The 24,247-nt window shown below is 42.4% G+C and overlaps 2 protein-coding genes across 5 annotated transcripts in view; both read left to right on the top strand.

Annotated features, from left to right (window-relative positions):
• Positions 1–24,247, top strand: part of RANBP10 (RAN binding protein 10) — a 66,176-nt gene that overhangs the window by 9,026 nt on the left and 32,903 nt on the right. For all 4 annotated transcript variants that reach the window (XM_068203026.1, XM_068203025.1, XM_068203024.1 and 1 more), the window contains exon 3: positions 6,903–6,955. In XM_068203026.1, the coding sequence (XP_068059127.1) occupies positions 6,903–6,955 (53 nt within the window). The remainder of the gene's footprint in view (positions 1–6,902; positions 6,956–24,247) is intronic.
• The window catches only part of CENPT (centromere protein T), a 72,810-nt gene that overhangs the window by 26,915 nt on the left and 21,648 nt on the right, over positions 1–24,247 (top strand). The window lies entirely within an intron of this gene.

Genomic DNA, 24,247 nt, shown 5'->3' with positions numbered 1-24,247 from the left:
TGGGACACCTTTGCCTCAGCTACATTTGTATTTGACCACAGGGTTTGTGTTCTGTTGTATTTGGTGATGCTTGGGGTAGCAAATGGAGAAACTGGTTATTTTTGACAGATTTTAATGGTTATTTTACCCTGCTGGTGCTTATATTGTGCCTTTTCTTTCTTAAATGGTGCTCAGATCAAGTCTTTGTCTCTGTATTTTCCATCTTTCAGTGTTCCTTCCAACATTGTTAATCTACATCATCAGTCTTCCTTTCCTGAAGGTAGCAGAGACAAGGGAGTTTGGCCCTTCTTACAGCTGGCAGATACCAGTTGAACGTGATCCTAAAATTAGAAGGGAGCTGGGAATATGATACCTTGGTCTGTCAAAAATAGCTTTTCATTCTTCCTCTGTCATTTTATCACTAATTACTCATAACCACCCTGAGAAGATGTGTTATGTTACCAGATTGCTGCCTCTCAGTTTTGTCCTGCTCACTCACCTTCCCTTCTATGGTCTTCAGCTTTTAAGGATTCTCTGCCTTTCTAAGGGCTGATCTACAATGGACTCCTCCTTGCCTCAGGATACTTGTAGTTGTTTTTAATGAACTCTTAAAAATTTTATTTTCTTCCCTTTATCCCCTTCTTTTCAGCCTTGCATAATTTGTCTTTACTGACCTCTTCTTGGGGAATTGGGATTCTTCCTGGAGCCCATCAGTGCTGTTTCTGAAGCACCATCACAGAACAGCACAATATGCACAAATAAAACCAGAACCACTTCCACTCTAGAGATTATATTCCATTGTGATGTAATTTCAAAATATTTGTTGTTAGACTGAGGAATTGGAGACTTTTGGAATCCAGTATTTTTCATGCCATAGGTAATTTTTCTGAACAGATGTACCTTGGTTTTTCACTGCCTTAAAACAATGTTCCCCTTCCCCCACCACATCTGCCACAATGTGGTTTCAAGTGGTGAGTTGATAAGGGTTATCATTTCTAACCACTCTTTAAACCTGGCATGAAGCCAGGACCCACCTCAGACAAGAATGATAGTTCAGAGCTTTGCAATAAGAGACTGTGAAAGTCTCTGAAATGCCACCAGTGGGGTGTATTATTCACCTCTAACTCGATCATTTAGTTTGCTTATTTTAGATTTAACTGTGCGTGTTGAAAGCGTGGGGTGCACGATAGCTGGGAGGACAGGATTCCTACCACATAGGTGTGGTTCTTAGAAAAATCTGCAGGATACAGGAAGCCTTTGAGTCACAAACCTGTGGAAGAGTGGGACATCCCTTGTTTAACTCATGGCTAAGCAGGATTGCTTGGCTTTGGCTGAGCCACGTAATAAAATGCCAATCCCAGGAATTTCTACCCAGTGTTGTGTTAGTGTTGGTTCACTACTGAGCAGGGAATGACTGCTTTACTGCAAGTCATGGCCTTCAAAACAAAGTATTCAACCTCTCTGGTCCTAACTCTTTCATGTTTGGACCTTGGTGCCTGTTGGCATCCCTGGCAGTCTTGTTCCAGCCTCCTGTACTGTGCCAGGGTGGGACTGGCTCAGGAAAGAAGAGTTCTGGGCTGGTGGCTGTTACCCAGCCAATGCTAAACCAATGATTTTTTTTTCCTTTTGTTTCCCCAGCTTTCAGATGGGTTGAATTTTGTCTGCTATCTGGGTGAACCTCACAGCCACTTGTAACAAGAGTGGCCGGGATTGTTTCACCATCCTGACTTGGTACCTTTCAACAGGTTAAACAATGAATACAGGGGAAACCTGTATTTATTGTTTATTATTTATACTGTCTTTCTTCTCCTGGCAGAGCCTTAATAAATCTGCCTTGCTAATTGTCAGCTAGAGATGAGTACTCAGTCCAAGTTCACTGGAGAAAGTCTTGCAGCTTTTTAAGGAAAGAAATACCTCCTTTTGTTTAAAGTACACTGCTTGTCCAGTGAGGACCATGGGCTAATTGCTTTTTCCCTCCTTCTGCCCTGCCTTTATTTTGCACACAGCAGTGCTTCCCAAGTGCTGGGTGCTTTCCATGGAGATGGTCTTTGCTCCTGGGATTCCTGAATGTAGTACAGGTCTGCATGAGTTCTGTTGCTGTGTTCTCCTCTTGTACTCAATGAGTTCTTCAGTCTTGCACTAGAAAAGCCGAATAGATGCAAATTCTGGAATTTCAGCTTTAGCCACTTGCTGTCAAAGGACAGGTCTGTTCTGAAGGTTTTCTGCTGGGTTCACAAGGATTTTTGTGGGTTTGCTCATACAAAGTAGCTTTAGAGTACACAAAAAACTTTTCTTACATTGACTTTTTGGCAGGTGCTCTGAGTATCATGTTTGTTCTGGAGAAACATCTTTTGACTCAAAGAATTGCTTCTCATATGGGTGGATTCCCCTTCTGGGACAAACTAAACACAGCTATCAGTGTCTCCCCTACTTCTGTGACTCTGTAATGCTTAGAGCAGCCTCATTAAGAGATCTCTTTGTTTCATTTTAGGTCAGTCAGATGTTGTCACTCCTGTGAAATAACTTTTCTCATTGTTTTTCAGATGATTTCTCCCCAGTGACAATATGTAATTCTTCCTGACTGAGACACTGCATTTGAGATCTTTTATCTCTTTAAGAGTTAAATTTTAATTCGGAAGTGCAGTCATCATTTTGGTTTTCCATATATTTTCCAAGGGAAAGTCCTCTATTGACAAAAACCAAATTACATATATTTTTAAAATATACAGATTTAAAATGTGGCTTTGAAAACATCTGCACTGCAGAGTCCACCACCCAAGTTGTCTTAGGAGCCAGAAGTGAATGCTGTTGTGTTTGGATGTCACTGTGCTGGAGCAGCTACATGTTGGTGTTCACTGCTGAAGTACTTGGGAGTTGGGAAGGGACCCAAAAAGCTTTGTGTCTTTGAGCTTAATCTTAGCACAGTCATAGTGCTGTAAGATCTAGAGGAAAAAATCCTGGGAATACTGCTGGTTATGTGTGGAGCCAGCATCTTTTGCCATGAGAGCTTTTCACCAAGGTCCTTCTTCTGCTGCGGCCGAGGAGTGGATAAAACAGAGCTGATGTTGTGGCTGGTGGTGAGTGTGGCTGATTCAGTCACATTTTCTAAAGCAACCAGTGCTGGGCAGGGCTGAGGTGGAGTAGGAGTCTGGAAAAATTTGGTGCTATGGTAACTGCCAAGGTTGCTGGTGAGTGGAAACAAGACTGTTCTGACTGAATCACCAGCATGTGTCTGGTTTATTTTTGCCAGTCTGCTCTATTTGGAATTGGTTACTGATACAGCATTTTTGAAGCTTCAGATTAGGTGTGGGGGACAGGTCCAAGTCTTCAGTGTTCACTGCTGAGAAGATGGTTTTAGGAGTTCACTTTTGCTTAGCTTTGCAGCTTACCTATGATGGATAATGGATATAAATGTATTATTGCCCCCAGATTTTTGACACTGGGTGCTGACATTCCTGTGCATCCTTTTTTTTTTTTCCTTTTGTTTTTTTTGTTTAAGGGGCTCTTTGGCTCTCTCAAAAAGGAGCTCCAGTTAAGGGATACCCCACAGGGAGTCTGCCCACATCATTTGGGTCTGAAACCAGGGGTGATAACACGCAGTCCATAGAGATTTATGTTGAATGATATTGAGTATAATAATTGATTTATTATTTTAACAAAAAGGGGCAGTGGTTTGCTCTTGATGATGCCCACAAATACTGTTTAACTAGTATTGCATTTGTTGCATACACAAAACTGATTTGGAACATTTGGATTCGAGGAAGTGAGAAGTTCTGCATCAAGAAGTTCAGAAAGCATCTGATGCTTTAGCGGGTGGTGGAGTTGAAGATTTAAATTTTTTTTCCTCCCAGTTTTCAAGAGAATAGAGTGATTTTTTTTTTTTCCACTGAGGATTTATTGATCTTAAAGCTCATTTCATCCATTACTTCTGGTATATAAATTGATTGTAGATGGGAAAAGCAAAGTAGCACTTTCTAAAACAAAACCCAGCAGTCAAGTCTGTGACAGTTTGAAGTTCTGGATATAAGCCGTGGAGTTGAAACTCAGCATGGTGAGGGAGTCTGTTTTTATTTTAGGTTTTCTGCAAATCCTGTCTACAGCTCTACAGCCATTATGGTCTTATTTTTAAAGTTTGTCTTGAGCTTTAAATGGGAGCAGAAGTTGAAGAGCAAAAAACTGTGAACCAGGAAGATTTGTGGTCATGTTCCTTTTTTTTTTTAGCAACATATTTCCATGATGTTGTCTATCTAGATTAAAGTGTAATCTTAAATTTAGAATTTGTGGAGTTGTAGTGCTTGCTTTTTATAAAAATACAAGCTTCCAGTCTCAATTTAAAGCCATGTTGTCTGAAAATGGAAAGATATTGTATAAGCTTTGTCTTTGGTTATGTGCCTCAGATTTGCTGCTGTACACAAAAGAGGGGGGATGAACCTGCATAGAAAATAATGAAGTTAAGCAGGATAAGCTGAAGTGGGTGATGACCTAGTTTATCTGAGTTTGACAATTAGGTTATTTCCTCTAATTTCCAATGTCTCCCTTGGTGTTGCCACCCTTATGGTGCAGAGACCCAGCAAGGGATGGGGACAAAGGGCACCCATGGAAGTGCTGCAGCTGGGATTGCGGTGAAGCTGTGCCAAGGCTGTGTGCAGAGGTGTCCTCACTGTTCAGTTCTAGGGCTCTTCATGTCAGCAGCAGCAGATGTAGAGGCAGAGGAGCAGACAAGCACCCTCAGGCAATAAGGAGGGATGGAGTTGGCCCCTGGCCCTGTGCCAGCAGAGCTGTGCTGTGTGATACTGAAAGGAAGGAATCTGACACCACCACATGAAAAAGTGGCCACAGTTCTGCAGTGCTTTACCTTCAGCTGAGCCAAATAGATCAGGACATTAGAAACATTCCCTATGCCGAGAGGCACGTCCCGTTCTTTGAGCACAGTTTGTCACCGCCAACAAGTTCAGGAGGTGTGGAGCTTGGTGATGGGACCTGATGAAGTTGGTGGGGATGGTTCTGCCAGAGAAGCAGAATGGTCTTTGCGAAGTGTTTCAGACCTGCCAGTGTCAGGATGAGCTCTCTGGTGTTACTGCTTCAGGCTTAGATGGTGCTTTGACAGTGAGTTGAAGCAATTGGGTACTTTGAATCACAGCTCCCCTCAGGCTTGACCACTTGCCAGAGGTGGCACTGAGGTTGTCACTGCTCTCAGAGAGCTGAGTGCAGTTGTAGCTGTGGACTGGGATCCTGACTGCTTGCACACATAGTTGGAAATCTACACATGGCAAAACCCACCATGTAGTAAGGAAATCTCTATAGCAGCAGAAGACTCCAGACTCAGTAGAAATACAGAAATTGAATAAGAACTCTCTTATCTGCCAGTGCACTAAGAAGGTGGCAAGGAAGAACTGGAGTAGGCCCTGCAGATAAAGGAGAAAGTCTTCCATATTGTGCCTGGAAGGCTGTAAAAATAACCCCAGATTCAGTTTATTACAGATGCATGTATGTCAGATGACACTGTGAGGCTGAATTTTTAGATGCCATAAATGCCTGCTGTGGAGAGGCTCTTGTGAGTCAGGGAGCTCATGAGGTTGTAACTTCTGACTCGTGCTCTGAGCAGTGCAGAAAATGTTTACAGCAAAGGTGTGTTTAGAAGTTGCAGCGCTGACCATAATCACTCATCTTTGGTATCCTTTGAGAAGTGCTATGAAAGGCCCCCAGACCCTGCCACGTTAGTATTCATCCAAAAGCCTCACCACCCAACAACAAAAAAAAGCTAGAAAACAGCTTTCAAATTAAATTAAATTTAAGCTTTTAAATTAAAGAAGCTTGTTTAAGAATAGCTAATAAAATCAGAAGGGTGAATACTTTGAGATGGTACAGAGACTCTTTAAGAAGACAAACTTTATACAAAGAATAGCCTCTGATCTGCCACTTAGAGTGCAGGGTCAAGCTGTGTCCCACTTCCATGGAAAAGTGAGTTCAGTTCTCATCTGCAGTCAAAACACAAATGGAATAATAGAGATCAGGAGGGGGAGGAATAGAAACCAAAACAGAGAACATTGTTATGCTGTTATCTGCAGTAATCACCTTGGGTTTGTGTTGTGTGATGCTGGTGGCTCTGGTTATTCCCTGCTTCTCAAAGAAGTTACAGAACTGGAAGTGTAGCAGGAGCACTGAGGTAGGGATGAGCTTCCATGAGAACAGCTGAGCAGACTCTGATTAACCAGCCTTGAGACGAGACCGTTGGGGAGGGGGGTGTGAATCAGGACTTCAGAATCCTTGAGAAAGTTGTCAGGGAAAATGCTTTTCCTCTCTCTTCCATTTTAAAAAATGCAAGTATGAATAAAAAATAGGTTGGGCAGGAATTGAATGGGGGAGCTGTAGCACGTTGCCTTTTCAAAGAGCTTACAAAGGTTCAGAAAGTGAGATTGTGTAAAATAAATGCTGAACAATGAAAGAGTGTTCTTGGAAAGTACAACTGTGTGCTCTGTCCTCTGCATCCACTGTCAGCTATTTTTGGAGACAGCACATCAGGCTAGACAGACATCTGTCCTCATATACTGTATCTGCACTTAGGTGTTTTTTACTGACTTGTTAATCACCTATATAAATAGTTTTTTCTGATATATGAGTAAAAATACCTCACAAATACCAAATTGGGAATTAAATTGCTGGTTGTTGTCCAGTCCTTTTCCTACCAATTAAGAGCTAAAGAGTAGCTGTACATTGGAAAGCTGTCAGTTACAAAAGGAGACTGATGTTTTATCTTGGATTCAATAAAAGACATGAGTAATGGAAAAGCTTTAGTAATTTTGTCATTCTTAAGTAATTTGTATGTGGATTTGGTTTATTTTAGTGCTGTATTTCTGCTGCAGGGAATCTTGTGCTGTGACCATTCTTTTGCTTTACTGATATTTTGTTTGGTTTTTTTGAAGGTACATGGGAATAGGACTTTCTGCTCAAGGAGTCAACATGAACAGGCTTCCTGGTAAGTCACTGTTAAGGTTTGTTTTGACTTCCCATCTGTGTCAAATGTTCATTTGAAATAAAGATTTTTCTTTATATATATGTATTAGTGAATGTGTGTTTCTATTAATAAAATTGCATTACTATAATTGTCTTATATCTGGAAGCTTCAACCTATTTTTGAGTGTTATCTTAAATTGAGTTACTGGTGTTGTCAATGCAGCCATGTTGATTTTAGTAGATAATAGAAATTAAAACTAAACTAATAGGTAATGGGTAAGATGATGAGCTTTCAGACAAGCAAACTCTTCTTTGTGTCTGAAAAGTAAGTAGGAAAATAATTTTGCATTTAATCTGTATACTCCACTTGATAAATTTACATGAAAGAATCTGAAAATGACAGGATAATTGGCCTGTTGTATTGTCTCTATTCTTTCCTTCTTCCCACTGAAAGACTACAAAAATGTGATAGAGTGGTATTTCCAGTTAATATTGTTGCTTCTTCTGTTTGAAATATGTGTTTTTAGGTTTGCTGCTAAGTTGGTCGAGTGGCTTCTTTTTAGAAATAAATAATTGGTAATCCTTCTTTGACAATATCCAATTTATTGAGTAAAATAATAATTTCTAGATATATATTGCTGTAGTGACTTCTATGCCAGAAAATCTTTCAACTGGGCTTGAAATTGGAAGTTTGTATTTGATAGAAAGTAAATGTTCTTCAGATGACAAAATGAATGGCAGCTGGTCGGTGTGGGGGCATTCTTGGCCTTGGGTGTTACTTCTGGTGAAGTTTTAAAGATGAAATCTTCTGGTGAAGTTTTAAAGATGAAATCTGTGCTCCGCCCTTATGGATCTTGGTATCTGGAAAGGAGAATGTTTTGTGAATGTCCTAACAAAAGAAAGATCTGTCTTGGGGAGCATGGTTTGAGTGACACCTGTGCTTCAAAGAATTTGCATCTTCAGTCTATATTTGTTAGTAATTGTGATACAACTGTGCCAGTCAGTCCTACTCTCTCTGCACTTTCCATCCCCTCAGTCCTGATCCAAGTGGGTTGTGTGCCATGTACAAGGCAAAGCAGGAATCTAGTTCCATCATCTCCTTCCGGGGTTGAAGTACTTGGAAAAGGGGTTGTTTGGCTATTAATGGAGCCTGTTCTGTCCAGGAATGGCTCTATGGCATGTGTGGTGGAAAGATGGGGGGAATGTCTTGTAGCTTGGCCTTGCAGGTGCTTGGTTGAATTATGCTTTATTTAGGATTCCCCTGGGGTTATAGCTCAGGTACATCCCGGGTTCAGTGCTAACCTGAGATGGTGTGTACCGAATGTCTCAGGTGTGCTGTCCTGAAATTGAACAGCCAGTGCAATGTCTTCTTTTTTTTTTCTTTTTTTTCCCCCTTTGGTGACTGAAATTTACCCAAACCACTTCTGATAAATGGCTTTAAAGCCCAGGAGATGCATGGGCAGCATTTGTGGCCAGTTTGAGTCAAAGTGCCTGTGTACCATTTGTCATTTCTAGAGTGCATGTGACAAACATGGAATTCTTTTCTCTCAGTGAAATAAAGCATAAAGTGAACTTGAGACTTGAGATTGTACAGTTCATTGCTAAATAAGCACTAATTTGATCCTATGAACCTGTTGTTTGTTTGATCACATGCAGATTATGCTGCCAAGAGTCATTCTGTGGTCATAGTTAGGTCGCTCTCCCATCATCTGTGTAAGATTAACTGCATGGCTCTGTATTACAGCTCAATAATTATCTTCCTGGCTTTTGGAGAATGAGTGTGATTTTTTAAATTTTTTTTAGTATATTGTTCAAGTGACCAAAGTGAAAAACATTTCCAGGCTTAACTGTTATCAGGTCCTTCACAGCACAGAGTAAGTGAGAGCTCACAAGGAAGTGACAGACTTTGGAGTCTTGACTTGGCTTCATGTCAAAGTGTAATTTTAACTTTTTGTGACCTGAAACCCTGCCAGGTTTGTCTCCTTAGACCCTTTCTAAGTCACTTCTGCTTTAACAGATCGATTTTCACTCAGTGTGCTGCCAGGGAAGTGTGTAACTGCTACAAGTGGTGCTTGGGAGCCCAGAGCCTGGTACGGGAGCTAAAGTCGGTCCCTTTCTTGGGGATCCTTGGTGGCACCCTGGGAGTCCTAATTCAAAGAACAGTCTTGCTGCTGGTTTCTGTCTCAAACTCCTTTTCCCTCCACAAGCACAAACACTTTGGCCATATCCAGTTCCAAGTCAGGGCATTTGTGCTTTATTGCCAAATTTATTTTGGCTTAAACCCAGCTGGGTGCTAGTGGGGGTAGTGCTGAGCTTTCTCTGAAGGTTACAAGTGTGATTGGAGCCACATGAACTGAGTTCCCTTAAATACCCCTGTCTGCATTGAGAATAGAGATTGCTTTTAATTGGAGAGTTCCCTGTCCATGTTTTCCTCAGGGTTTCTTTGTGCTCTGCTTTGAAATTCAGTCAGCATGTCTGGAATAATTGTGGGATTATTATTAACTACCAACTTTTGTGACCCTGACATACCTTGATTTTTAAATTTTTTAAAAGATATTTAGAACATTTACTAATACGCATTCTGCTTTAAACCAGTGACTTTTAGTGAAATGTCTGCTCACTTCTTTCCCCACATTCAGTTTTTTTTCACGTGTGCTCAGCATTTTGGTATTTGAGGATGAAATTACATGTTGCAGCTAAACTGATCTAACTCCATGTCATCAAAGGAGAGAAACCTGACCCTTCCCTCCTCCCCACCCCATCTGCACAGCCACTCTTCTTCCCTGGTGCAAGCCTTTGGCTCTGGCAGTTGTCACCTTGGCCAGGCCAGCTTCCAGGCCAGGCTGGAACCTGCCTGCCTCTGCTGTGTTGGGGTAGTGGTGGGCTGGTTCCTTCAGCACTCATGGAGCAATGCTCTTACTTGTGCATCCTGCATGTAACAGATCAGCATCCTTTTTTATTTTATTATTATTATTTAGGCCTCAGTCCAGTAAGTTTTCCTAAGCCCTGCTGAAAAGGTGGTTTGCTACAGGTTTCACCAAACCTTCATAAAATTAGATGATGATAAGTGTCCTGTACTTAATATGGATGAGATTCACACTTGCATGTGATGTTCTGCATTAGTTCAAGTCTTCATACTGTTGAGAAATAACATTTGTTTGAGCTCTTTGAGGGTAACCCAGCAGGAACATAGAGCCCGGCAGAGAGGGAAGGGGGGATTAATCCCTAAAGTAGCAGCAAATTCTTAATTCAGCCTAAAATGTTGTGAAACCACACCCTTAGGCATACCCAGCTTAAGTTTCTTAAACAGCATAGATAGGAGCTGACCAGTCACTTTTAGAGACTTTAAACACCCTCTGGTTAATAAATGACCTACCCTGCTATGCAGCATTGTACACGCTGAAGGGAGTGCCAGCTTTCTCTCACCATTCTTTGGTTTTCAGAAACGTTGGTAATTTTTTCAGCTTGCTTTTTAAACAAAAAGATACTGCTTGGCTTATTCACTGTCTGCCTGCTCCAAATTCTCTGTTAAAAGAACAAGGTTTCAAACTCAAGAATGCTTTATAGACTTGAATTAGTGTGCAGCCAGATAAATCAGGAGAATTTGGTGTACAGAAACCTGCTCCTTATAGGGATTTGGCTTCTGGGTCTGTAGTGCTGTGAGCCAGGTCAGCCAAACCAGAAACATATTGTCCAGGTGTTCTGAGTCTTTTGTTCAGCAAAAGGTCCTTGTGAGTGACCCATTTATCTAGACATAAAGATAAAATAGAAATGAGCCCTGGGAATTAAGAATTCCCCCTGCTCTCCTCCTCTGTGAAAGCCATCCTTCATCCTCTGTAGACCAGCGTGTGGATTGGGCTTTCCATTTTAGCTGTGTTTGGAGGTCCTTTCCTTTGAATTTTCTTGCTGATAGGTTTCTGTTGACATTTGTGGGTAGGACTTTATTTCTTCTCAGCTTCTCTTACATGCAGTCAGAGGAGATGCAAGCAGGGGGAGCGAGACTGTTGAGGACTCTGTCCTCCCGTTCCTTTCTTTGAGAGGAAGAAGTTGCTTGTTTCTTTCTTATGGATGTTCCCAAGGGTTTTTCATGCTGGTGTGCTCCTCTCTGGGAGCAACCAGAGAATGGAGGCTGGGTAGGTGTTTTATCATAAAATCATAGAATGTCCCACGTTGGAAGGAATTCACAAAGATCATTGAGTCCAACTCTTGGTCCTGCACAAGTAAAATTCTCTTGGAAAGATATTATTCCTCATCAGAGTTGGGGATGGGTTTCTGCAGAGATTCTGTATTTTGATTTTCAAACCTCAATTCCACAAGGATCTGGCCGCCTCATGTAACTCTCAAGTTAATCTGCTACAAGTGGAAGTTCTGCTAAAGTCTTCCAGATTTTCCTTCTAGCCAGGTTTGGTTTGGGGTTTTTTTGTTGTTGGTTTTTTGTTTGTTGGTTTGATTTTTTTGTTTGAGTTTTGTTTGTTTGTTTTTTGTTTTGTTTTCTTTTGTTTTCTGTGAATGCTATGGAATCTTTCTACTTCAAATATGTTTAAGGAAGTTTTCAGTTAATGCTTTGGCTTGTCACTTTCTTTGACTCCACTGACAACCAAAGGACCTGTGCTAAAGGACTCAGTCCCAGTGCTAAATGTAGTAATTATAGAAGCTGAGACCTCACCAAATCATCTGATCTGAAGCGAATTCAATTATGCATTAGTCCTGCCTGACAGGTGTGTGTCTAAACCAGTCTATCATTATTTTTCTGGCAACTTCTTCCAACCCTGTCCTTGTGTTGGAAACTTTTCCTGATGACAAAGCTGAATAGCCCATGTAGTTTGAGTCTGGTTTTGGATCACGTGGAGGTGGGAAATAATTAATTTCTTTCCTCTTCATAGCTGTATACATGAAAACCTCTATCACTGCTTTGTGGTCTTCTCTCCAAATCATACACCCCTGGCTCTTGACCCTCCCCTCTTTGTCAGATTTTCTTGATTTATGACAATTTTTGTAGACGTTTTCTGAACGTTTAATCACTGCATGTATCACAAGCACCAGTATCTTACTTTTTATAGTAAAAGAAAACATTAAAATTCAGAGCAAGTTCAGGAAGTGGCTCTTAATCCCGTCTTGCAGACAAGGGCAAAGGAAAATCCCTGCCAAGCTTTCACAATTCTTATAGCTTCAGCAGAAATGGGAGGGGTAGAAGCTCCATGGCTACCTGGGGAAAGAAGGCTTTTGTCTTCTAGAGCAATCAGCAAAAGCCCTGAAGTATGGGGTTAAATACATAAACAGTATGTGGCAAACAAACAGTGAATCAGTCTGCTTTCAGAGCCTCTTGGCTCCATCAGCAGCTTGGACACACTGCTTGATTTTCTGTCTTTAGAAGTCATTTCTATTAAGTTTATTTATTTATGCAGCGGGTGAAGCTCTGGCTTGTAGTACCTTATGGTGTTTGTCCTGCTGCAGAGCTCTTTCAGAACTGTCCTTAAAAACAGTTGTCCAACAAGGCATGTGGGATTTCCACATGGTGTCATGGCAAAGCCTTGGACAGGTGTTGGTTACACATGCAGTGAGTCCTTCAGCTGGCTGTGCCAGTTCCTGTCCACAGAATTGCTTATGCCTCTGGTACCCTCTAATTTAGCCTATCAAACCAGTTTGTGGGGCTGCATGTGAAATGGGTCACGTAATTGGGTTAATAATAATGGGTGGGGGGCACTGCTTGATTCTGGGGCTGTTATTAACTTGGATCTGTCCACTTGCCTGGTTCATCACACAGGTAATGCAGGTTGAAACAGCTCCTTTAGGAAACTTTATTCTCCTGAATCATGTGGTTAACAGTGGTCAGAGGTTGTTTTTGATAGAAGAAGATAGGTGTTGAAAACCTCAGTTAAATTTCCCCGCAATTCACAGCTATCCTGATCATGGAGACATTTTTACAAAGGGGCATCTTTCCAGGCGTAGTGGGCTGAAGCTAACTTGACTGGCTTGTCTCCCTGAATTTTTATTTAGGCTGAGAACTTCTCCTGAAACTTCACTTGGGTAGCCTTTGTGCTGACTTAACTATGTTTTTACCTGAAAGCATAATTTGTACCTCGTAAGAGGTCATCAGTATGTTTAGAAATGGCAGGTTTTAGCACTGCACAGTGGAAGAAAAGACAACAGAGTGGGTCGGTGTGATGGGTCATCTCTGTAATTATTGAATCCATTTGTGCAGAATGGATTTTTAGAAAAATTCCTCAGCACACAAGAGCTTGCAGGGGTGGGTGAAGATGATTGTAGTACATAGAGCAGTGGTGGATAAAAAACATACACTGCCAAGAAAAGATACACGTTGCAGCAGATTCAAGATTTCTGGCCTTTGTAAGTCAGAGCCTTTTGGATTTGCCTACATGAGTCTCTCATTTTTGGAGCAGGGGTTTATTTATGTAGGTGAATCTCCTGGTTGTCACCACTGCCTGTACTTTTATTTACATCTTTGGTTGTGCTACCTCTGTTTCTTCTAAACTAAACTGCAAGATGCACTCGAGAATCACAGTCAGTGCACTCCAAACACTAATAAGAGTTCAGTCCGAAACACAAGGCTAAGCAATAAAGCCTGCCCAGCCCTATTTGAAAAAAAAAAAAAAAAAATTAAAAATCTCATATGGGAGGAAGTGTCCTGAGACTGGTTTAAGCTGGTTGTTTCTTTCTTGAATCTGCTCTTACTGTACTGCACCATCTGCTGTTTTCAAAATAGCTTTTATTTTTTTTTAATTCAAGTCAAAATTAAGGCCATGCTAAAGAAATTAATAAGAAATTTGGGCTTCTCATAATAAAACAAAAGGATTTCCTTTGAGCTTAAGCTTTCACATATTTTTAGTGTTAAGATTTTTTTTTTCCCCCCCATATGGAATCAATCTTGTGTTCAGTGTATGTAAAATGCCATCATAGGAAAGTAATCTGAGGAGCACTTAATTTTTGTTTATCCAGGGTATACACAACTTATTATATTGTTTCATTTTTCATCTTTACTCTAAATTCTGTATGTACATGTATTCTATGTATATTTTAATGACTGCTCTGCTGCATCATATGTTGAAGAATTGAGTTCTGGGATTGCTTAACTCTCATTTTTTTCTCTTTCTTCTTCTACTCTCTGCAGATCACCTGAACACCTTTTAAAATTAAAATTTAAAACCACATCATTTTTAAAATTTGAAATTTTAGAATTCTCAAAAGTATATTATCTTTATTTTTGAAAATTAATTATTTGTGTCTTTGGGAATCTTTGTCATTTGTGGTTGACTTGTCCACTGCCCATCAGCTTCAGCTCAGTTCCCCTGAACTGCTCAGTTGTCTTCTCATCCCGTGTCAGCTTTCTTTTTTTTAATCAGTTTTTCAGTTTGTATGCCGAGCTCACCTGAACTTGTATGAAAATTCCAGCCTGAATATTGGAACAGATTTGTTGCGTGTGCTGTGCATCCATTCACGTCCCATCTTCGTCCCTTAGAAGAACTGGAAGTTCTTTCTTTGCCATTCTTCGCTTTTTCAGGAATCATTCATGGGGCTTTCTGACCAAAGCTCCCTCCTCATGCGCTGCCGTGCTCTGCACGTTTGGGCTGTTGCCCCTGCAGAGCTTATCATGGCCGGAGCTGAGCACAGCTTGGTTGGGTGGATGTGTTTTGGAACATGAGCCTTGTGCCCAGGGCTGATAGTGGCTGGGCTGGTGTGGCACGGGGGGGTTGGACAGATGTGTTATTTCCTTCGTGGTACGTGCTGAGGAGAGACACCAGAGCGATCAGGGCCCCAGATGAGGTCAGACCTGATGCTGTCAGGTGTGTTCAGAGTTGGAGAGTAATAAAACCAGCTCCTGAACCACAGAATTGGGATGAATTACCTTCTGAATTAAGGTTAAGTTTAATATCATCTTTTATTTAAGGCTATGTATATGAAAACTAGGACTGTATAAAGTAAAAGTTCCTGCATTTTTCCCTTTCTGACTGACTTCAAGGTCACATGTTTGCTCATATTGATTGTAATGATTGTCCTGCCTGCAGCCAGAAAAGCTATTGCCCATTTGGTTGGGTTTTTAGGGAAGTGTTGGGTTTCTTTCTTTCTTTCTTTTTTGTTTTTGTTTTTGGTCTGTTCAGTTAGACTGGCTTTGGGCACCCAGACTTCAGGTTTGACTGGAGAAGCAGACTGAGGCTCCAGCTGAGCCCTCAGAGCTGTGCCTCACCCAGAAGTATTTGGGAGAGTGTTTTGCCATTAAAGTTGAACAAAACCATCAATCAGTATTTCAAGACAGTAATCCTGGCCTTGGAGAATAACCAAAGAAAGTGTTTCCACTGGCCATTAAGTGCTCAGGCATCAGTGTGGGTAAGTGATTCTTTGTCCATGCCCTGATTTCTGTGCTGTATCTCTTTCAGAGCTGGGCTGGCCTCTTTAGAGATTCTGTGCTCTGTCCTCATGCAACATGTTCCCAGAGATGTGTGATATGGGAATGCTGAAGCTCCTGCCTTTGCATGGTTCTCTGTGTCATCCAGCAGGTTGTGTTGGCTGTGTGCCATGTGAAAGCAGAGCTTCCAAAGCACAGCAGAGATGGCATTGCCCAGTGGGGTTTGGGGTTTGGCCTTCACCAGTGCCACAGGTTGCATCTCCAGCTGTAGCACAGATTATGGGAAATCCTGGTATCTTAGTGACAGCTAAGAGTTGACTGGCACTTTAGAGACAGCAGTTTAGCTGTCAACACAAGTTGTAATCACAGAACTGCTTGTTTTTCAGATTAAAACAAATTCTTTAATGTGGCTGTACCTATTATCAGAGCCTTTTGGATAAAAGGTAGCATCAACACAAAGATCAATTTCACTACAACTCAAACTGCTGGGTGCCAGCTGTTTCCACTGATGGATAAATATGATCCCCTTCAGAAAACCCTGTTGCTTCACCTTGATTAATATGGAAAGTATTTAAGAAACCTCAGTTTAGAATCTAGAAGTCCTTGTTGCAACCTCTTAACATCATGAGGTGTGCTTCTTCTGGAAGGCTTCTCTGTCCATAAGGTCCTTGTGTTTAGATAAGTGGGTTTTTGTTTGTAATTTTCTTAGCTAATTAAATACCATTTTAGGGATTGTTTTTAATAGTGACTGGACATGAACCCCCTGCATTCTGCAGTGATCTCTAACATTTCTTTTGGCTGAGTCACTAAACTGTCCTGCCTTGATGTCTCTGTAAAATGACCCTTGCCCATTACCTTGCAAGACTTTGCTGGAAGTGTCTTAATATTTTACAAAGGTGTTCTTGCCCATCAGCTGAAGGTTGAAAAGTTGGCCCATAAATGAACATGTGAATTATTTAGTATGATGAGATTTGAAGCCTGTGTATGTGATAAACTTTTGATTGTTGTTCCTTACCCCTTCCACTAAATAGATAAATGGAAATGCTTCTCATCTGAGTCTTTTTCCCCATCCCTGTCCTGCATTATTGTGTACACCTGTCCTGCCCCCTCCACTGTGGGAATACAGTGGATGTAATAGTGCAGTGGTGACCTGATCATGCTGGAGAGCTTATCCTTTGTATACAGAAACAGCCTGTTCTGTGGCTCTGGTCTTCACAGGGCTGTAAATGGCTTGCAGTACATCGTGACCTCTCTGGTGTAGGGAAACCCAGATCATGTTCTGACTCTGGCAGAAGATGGAACCATCAAGCTCGTAAGTTAAGAGGACTTGCCATCTTTATCCATTCAAGGAAGTATGATTTTTATCTTGATTACTGTGTTCTGTGGTGAGGTGCATGCTAAGTAATAGTTAAATGGACTCCTTACAAATTTCTGGGGCTGGTGGAACAGACCTTTCCTGCTGAAAAGGTATTGCCTGTGTTGCAGCTGTACAGAGCCTTCTGGTTTTGTTTTTTTCTTTATGAGTCAGTGGGTAGTGCCACTTTATATAATGGTGTAGACTGTGGTTTGATGGTTTTTAAAGGCTAGTTAACATGCAGTGGTTTTTAATGGTAGGACTTGCTGATCTGGTCTAAAAATCACTGTGCCAGATCAATATTGTGAAAAATTGAATTGTACAGTGCTGGTCTGCTTGTTGTCTCCGTGGTGGATCAGGCAATGCTTCTTAGCACCCACATTCTGCTCAATCTCCCAGACTCTTGAGTCATACTGATTTTTGGGTCACTGTGTCCTTTTCCTCCTGCTCTCTGTTAATATGAGAGAGATATTGGGATTCCTTTTTTTCTTTTTTTCCTCTCCTTTGGATTCTTGCCACACATAAGTCTTGCTGTGAGGATTTGGACTGAGTTTTGTCTCTTTTGCAGTTGCAAGTACTTTATTAAAAAACACAGACTAGCTTCTGAGCAAAAGCTGCAGCCAGGCCTGCCAAGAGTCCTGTACTCTCTGATTAGCATCATCTGCTGTGTCTGCAGGGGCCAAACTGACCCTGCTTCATCTGCTGGGACCTGGGGTGAGGGGGAGGCTGTGAGCAGCACTGCCTTGCTGGGGGGTGTGTGGTGCTGTGCTGCACTGCTCCATGGCCTTGTGCAGGATCCAGTGGGATACTGCAAAGGTTATGGACCTGAACCCATCCAGCCCCTACTTAGGGAAGTTTAAGCTCCGTGGGGTAAAGTGGTTTTATTCTCTGTGCAAGCGTTTGGTCCTGTAGTGCAAGGTTTGGCCTTCTACTGCATTCAGTCATTTTACCACCTTGTAGAAGAAATAGAAGCTGTTGCAAACAAGAAAAGTTGGGGATGATTCTAGCTAGGGCTTCTTCATATCCCTGGGTAAGTGGGTTTTAGGTTTTTTGTTGTTTTTTTTTTTTTACCCTTGACATGTTCTGGGCAGATGTCCAGCCCTTGAAGTTCTGCCAGGGAGATGCTGTAATGTGTTGAGCACGCTGTTCCCTGGTCCTATTCCTGTCCTGCAGTTGGTGTTGTGACTGTACCTAGACAGTTGTTCCATGCCAGGGCTGTGCCTCCCCTATGCCCACATCCCCAGTTCTGTTACAGAGATTGCTGTGGTCACTGAGCAGCTGGTTTTGTAGGCTCATTATGGAAACAGAAATATGTGTGGCAGCACTAATAGTTGATTTGATTCTAAAGCGTGATTGAATAAAGGAAAGCAAAGCAACCACCCTGCTCTCACCAAAACATGTGATGTGTATGCAGCTTCATAGGGCTTGGCATAAATGCCATAAAACTGAGTGTCAGCTGAGATGCTCCAGCATCTCAGATGCTTCTTGGGGCAGCAGATTTCTCATGGCCAGGTATTTACAGACTTCTCATGACAAGGCATTTGGTTTCTGAGGCTGTTGGAGCACCAGAGTTTGCTGAGCCTTCCCTTTGCTGGGGGTAAAGGCCTGCATTCACTGTTCTGGACTGTTGTACACCAGAGGCACATCCACTTGCAGAGCAAATCCACTGGAAGATGGAGTCATCCACAGAGAGTGTTTCTGCTTCTCCTGTGGTACTGGCTCCTGTCCCATGTTCATGGTTGTCCTGGGACTGCTCAGCCCAGGACGGTGTAGAAGCAACATCCAACTTCTCTGTGCACCAGATTCCATCTGTTCAGCCTCTATTGAATATACCTTCCCCTCCCCTGACCTCATGCTCTACTGCTGCCAAAGACCCATAGCTGGCTGAGCAATAGCAGCCTGCTCAGCACAATGCATGGAGAAGGCCCTGCCTCCAACTGGAACGTGGTCCAGCAGCAGCTCTGGGCTCTGCTGCTGCCTCCACCCTCCACATCCCATTCCCCAAGCACTGTACAAGCAAAGTTTGTACATCTGTTTCTGCTGGACTTTGGATTCAATAAATCTTATAAAATATCTTTTGTTTTTTTTTTTTTTTCACTGTGTTGACACAAGTTCTTGTCCCTTTGCAGCTAGTGTTTGCACACCACTTGCCCTGGCATGGGTAGCTATGGGAAGCTAGGATTGCTGGCCAGAGGAGTGGGAAGAGGAATGCCACAGGCAAAATACTGGCCAAGAATAGAGAGGGGAGAAAAATTAAAAGTGTTCCAAAATAGGAAAGAGAGAAAGCAGATAGAGAGAAACTTTGGAAAGACTGTAGAGTGGTCACTGGGGTCTGTCCTGAAGAATAAGTCTCAAACTCTCCCATTATTCATGATAGAACAGTCACAAACCCTATTTAGAAATCTTCAGATTGTTTCTGAGGAACTTCCATCTGCCCTTCATATGCCCAAACATACGTCACCATTCCTTACAGCTTCAGATGCCCCAGGTATCCCTGACTGCAGGGAGGTTACCACTGAATGTGTGGTCAGCAAGGCCCTGCCCTTTGTAGCAGCTTCTGCACCCGTTACATTGAAAGCTCGTGCTGAGTTGCAGTAGAATGTGTTTCTCCTTTGGAATGTTCATGGGCAGGGAATGGTCCATGTGTCAGTGACCAAGTTCATCTGTCTGTCTTTAGCCCAGCAAGTGCAGAGCAGGAAGAGTCTGACATGTCTGGCTGTAACTCACTGGAAAAGTATATTTTCCATGATCACTGGGCCTTGCATGTCAGTCCTTTGGCATGTCATCAGAGGGGATCTGAGTACAGATCCTGTGTTGGCTTCCCTGTTCCTTGTGCTCAAAGTTTGACATGTTTGAACCTTGATGGGGGATGTCATCACTTGGCTTTCTCCTCCACCCTGAGTGAGCAAAGCATCAGGCCAGAAAAGGTGTAGTGAAATATTGCCCTTGGTAACTTGCATCAGGGCATCCTGCCAGCCCATCCATCTATCCATCCATCCATCCTGATGCTCCACACTTTCAAGGTTGAGCAGCTTATCCAGGTCCTGGTTTACCTAGGTGTGTGATGTAGCCATGATGCCAGTTTTGTCCAGAGCCTACCAGAAGTTCTGTGTTCATTGCTGGGGCTCTTGAAGCAGAGAGCTAAGTCACCATGTTCTTTCTGTGGTGCTGAGATATAAATGGTCACCCAGCTCAACAGGGCCACTTCCCATTTGCTGCCTTCTGAGACAGAGTCTGATCTCAGGTACAGAAGTCAGGATCTGACCAAAGAGTCAAGAGTAAAGCAAGGCTGACATTGAGTGGGAAAGTTGGGATTGAGCAGGGACAGATGCAGGACTGTCAGGGATAGTAGTAGCACGCAGCATCCAACTCTAGTGCTTGCTTAAGAGTGAGTGTTTATCAGTTTATCCTGTAACTGTGTCCTGAAGTAACTCAAGTCCTTTCTGCCACGTGTCTGGCATTGCATAATTCTGACCTGTTTTTCAAGCAGCAGCCATGGAACTCGCTGTTCATTTTTTTCCCCTATGCATTGGGATCAAGGTAGTCTGCCAAGAAGGTCAGCATATCAACTTTTTCTTGTTAGCAGGCCAAACAGAGCTTCAGTTTGGTCCTGAACATACAAAAATGTCCTCCCAAGCTCTACTCGTGGTTTTTGGTTTTCTTTCTTCCCGTTCTTTGATTGCACAATCTGAGCTATTCTGCATCTTGTTAGTAAATATATAGGTATATTTTGGGTTTGGGTGTTGAAGGGTTCAATTCAAAGGGATGTAAATTTACCCTCTTTTTGCTCATTAGGTGCTGAATTCCTACCTGTAGTGGTTGTGATTCTCTATTTGCATGTTCAAAGTGCTATCTTCAAAATAAGCTGTAGTGAGAACAGTGATAGTCAGGATGTTGAGGTTCTGCTTTGACCACTGCCATGGGCTAGGTGGCTAAATCCTTTCTGTTCTCTGCCTGTTTCCCCTACTTAAAATGATTTTGTGCTTTTGAAGAGAGGATGGGGAAGGGACAGGAAAGAAGGAAAGAACTGTAAACTGGACCCTGCAGCCACTCTAAGCTCACTCGATTTCACTCTATATAGTCCATCAGGAGTCCATGACCTGTGTTTTGTAAGAAAAAGCACATTTTCCACTTTCGTCCAGATTTCTGAAATTTTGAGCGGAATCTGCACTTGCACTTAAGAATTTTTAGACTTGGCCACAACTACACGTAGGTGCTGAGTGTCCATTGCTCGACTTAGCTATTGCCAAGGGACCAAAATGGGATGTTCTTTAAACAGCCTTGTTGGAATGAGCAACCAGTCACAAACTGTCAGTGCGTGGGTTCTCCAGGATTTTCTTAGGAGCAGCTGCCTGCACCTCTCTGTCCTGGGATGGGCTGCTGGAGCTGCTGGGGATTGTGAGATTGAGGGTGGTGAGAGGTGCTGGGGGAGCTGTGGGAGTGAGCTGAGGCAACGTGCCCCGACAGGGAGATTCACATGAGAATCTCTGCAAAGGGAGCATTGTCACAAGGGCAGTGATGCATTTTGGAGTGATGACAATGATTTCATGGAAACATCAGGTCAGTGGTAGAAAGGACAATAAAGGGAAAATGCTAGGATTAACATGTAGAGGGCTTGGGAGCAGTGCAGAGAACAATTGCAGCCTGCTCCCCTTCTCCATAGGGCATCTTCATCTCCATTCTCACAAGCAACTCTAAATCCAGAGAAGGTTCAGATGATGATGGTCAGAGAAGCAGGAAATAGCTAAATAAGTTAGGAGGCATCAGCCTGGAAAAGGGATAATTATGGGGGGTTTTGCAGAGGTCTGCATGTTCTGGAGACAACAAATCAATGGTTTGTCATCCTCTCCTGTGCAAGAACTACAGGATATATCCAAGTAGTAGGAGGCACGTTTTCATTGCTTACAGTTACGCTGTCAGACTCCTTCTTGCAGGACACAGTGAATGATATGAGTGTTTATATGTTCTTCACAGAGGATTGAACAATTTAATGGAAACAAAATCATTTCAGGAGTACTGAGTGAGCAGAATCTCCATCTGGCTCAGTCTGTCTGTGCCTACAGGTGGTTGGAGAGTGGTAATACTGTTCAGTCAGGGTGTGATACATGCACATCCTGTACTTCTGCTCTCTCACTTCTTGAAGAGTGTCCTTGTCCAGGCTGATCCCCTATCCCACAGGGACAGCCATTTTAAGAGCATGTGGGTATCACCTCATCTCTGCCTTCCAGGTCACAACAGTGACTTCTGCAGTACTTGAGTGCAAGAGGCACAGAGGTTAAACTGTCCAGAGAATTTGCAGCTGCGGGGAGGGATTTCAGGAAATTCTGATTCAGTCCTTATTAAAGCACTGCTGGATTTTGTAGAGGAAGAAGCTGTTAAGTCAGTGGAGGCTCAAAGGGTGTCGTGGGAGTCACAGAAGAGGTTGTAATATGCTGGACCCATTCCTAGGTGGCGACAGCAAATTGTTAATGATGCAGGAAAGCCCAAGATTTCAGGAAGTGTTTTGAGAAAAGTTGGAGTCTGTGTTTTCAAAATACATGGGATGAGTTACTCCCCACTCTGCTGGTAATCCAGGATAATGCCAAATGCTTTCAACAGGGATATGCTATTTAAATCAACAGGCCCTGAAAACTTTGACCTAGAAGTGCTGATTGTTGGTTTTAATTCAGATTATTAGGAAATTTCAGAAGGCTGGCTGAAACCGGCCAGTGCTGGAATTACCCATATGCCATTGCCCTCATGTTTATTTTGGGCAGAATTTTAGGAATGGGAACCTGGTTTTTATTAATAAATAACTTAAGGTTAGGCATATGATAAATGCCACTCAGTTTATGTTTACAGTGAGTACAGTAAGTTCACTCAAACAACTCTGGCTTGTTGTTTAAAATGACCATGGTGATGTGATAAGGTGTCAGTCTAGATTTAAAGCCCCTAGTGTGGTGCCAGGTCCAGGTTCAGCACTACACAACATTTGAGTTGAAGAAGTAAACTCCACATAAAATCAGCAAAGTGCTGGGTGAGCGAATTAGTTTCCTTAAGTGGTTATGTTAGTGGTTTTCTGTGGAGAATAAGATTCAAAACAAGCTTTTTCCAGGCATTGTTGCTGTATGTACCACATTTGTCATTGTCTTCAAGATCTTTATTCAGTCACTTTTCACTGGAGTTCCCCACCACTGTTGGTGCCACAGCAAGAACTGACACTGTGAAGCTCAAGTCATAAAGGAACAGGAGGAGGGGTTTTTCAGTAGGATCAGCTGTGATCTGTAGGCAATGAAATCTTTGTTTCTTACATTGCAGAACCAGTAATGTCTGCATTGGCCCAAGCATTTAGTGAGCTCATCCTCATGGTTGGACACGCTGTTGTATTTTTTACTGGGAGCCTTACCCGGTACATGATGTATAAGCACTTCACTGCTCAGATGCAACTGATGACAAGTTCTTGATAAGATGCTTTGTAATGCCAGGAATGTTTTGTATTCAGAAGATCTAGAAGTTTGTATTTGGATTGTATTATTAGTACATTGAGAGATAAATTGATTTAAGTTATCATCTGAATTTTAACTTCCCAACAGCTCCATTAGAAAAGTTCTGAACTGACACTCATGTAACAGGTCTGGTTTTGGGGAGACTAAAATAATAGATCAGTGATGGCAACAGAGCAAATAAAAGGGAGAGTGAGAAGGAGCCAGAGTTTTAAAAATTCAAAAATATTTCAATGATATTTTTACTGGATGGAGTCTTAGCAGTAGACGTTTGACAACAGACTCTAGAGCCCCTATCGCTTCCTCCTTTGTTTTGGCAAGTTGATTTGGCATCGTTTTTGTGCTTGCTGAGGGTGCTGCCTGTGCCGTTGTCCCTGTCTTTCATGAAGATTTGAAGCAGGACTGGTGCTACTGTCAGCAGCTTGTTTGGAGCTGATCCGAGGGAAGACGGAGCTGACTCTTGGGACATCTCTGTCTATTCCTGTTGGATGTGTGAGACTAAATAGAGGAAATTACCATTTCTAGACTAGAATTTGCTGGGAGTCCTTCATGCCTTTCACTCCCAAAGTTTGCTCTGAGGTCCAGAATCTTGGACTGTGGCATGTTTCAATCTTGCTTTATTCCCTGACTTTCCCACTGGCATTCATTTGGTGTGGTACAATAAGCAGGGCCTTAGACATGCACTGACTTTTGTGCTTTTCTGAGAAACCCTGAGCATGTGAGTGCTGATGCTTGAGTGTTGTAGCACTCTTTTACAAGATTAAATTTCTAGTGCCCTCATGTTGTTGTTGGTTTTGGAGGAAAATCCTGGCTCACAGAAGTGCTCCAGCCCACCTTCACAGGGCTCTTTCTGCTCTGTAGTTCTCAGTGTGCTCAGTCTTTTTGTGCCTCATTGCAGGATGTGCATTTCCTGCACAGTCTCTGTGTTTCTTACATATTCCCTTTGCTCCACGTTTAACAGAGTCTGCACTGCCCTTGGGTCTATAAGGTCAGAAGATGCCAAAGCACCTTCTTTTGCTTCCCTAAGCATCCAGCCATATCTATTTAAACCACAGGTGTCTGTTTTTAATGTTGTATCACTTTCTGGTAGAACTTTGTCTCTCTATGAGATGTGGC

The sequence above is a fragment of the Anomalospiza imberbis genome, chromosome 12 (genome assembly GCF_031753505.1).
Source record: "Anomalospiza imberbis isolate Cuckoo-Finch-1a 21T00152 chromosome 12, ASM3175350v1, whole genome shotgun sequence".
Classification (NCBI taxonomy): Eukaryota; Metazoa; Chordata; class Aves; order Passeriformes; family Viduidae; genus Anomalospiza; species Anomalospiza imberbis.
The sequence above is the reverse complement of the archived record's forward strand: the minus strand, read 5'-3'. Positions and strand labels throughout refer to the sequence as shown.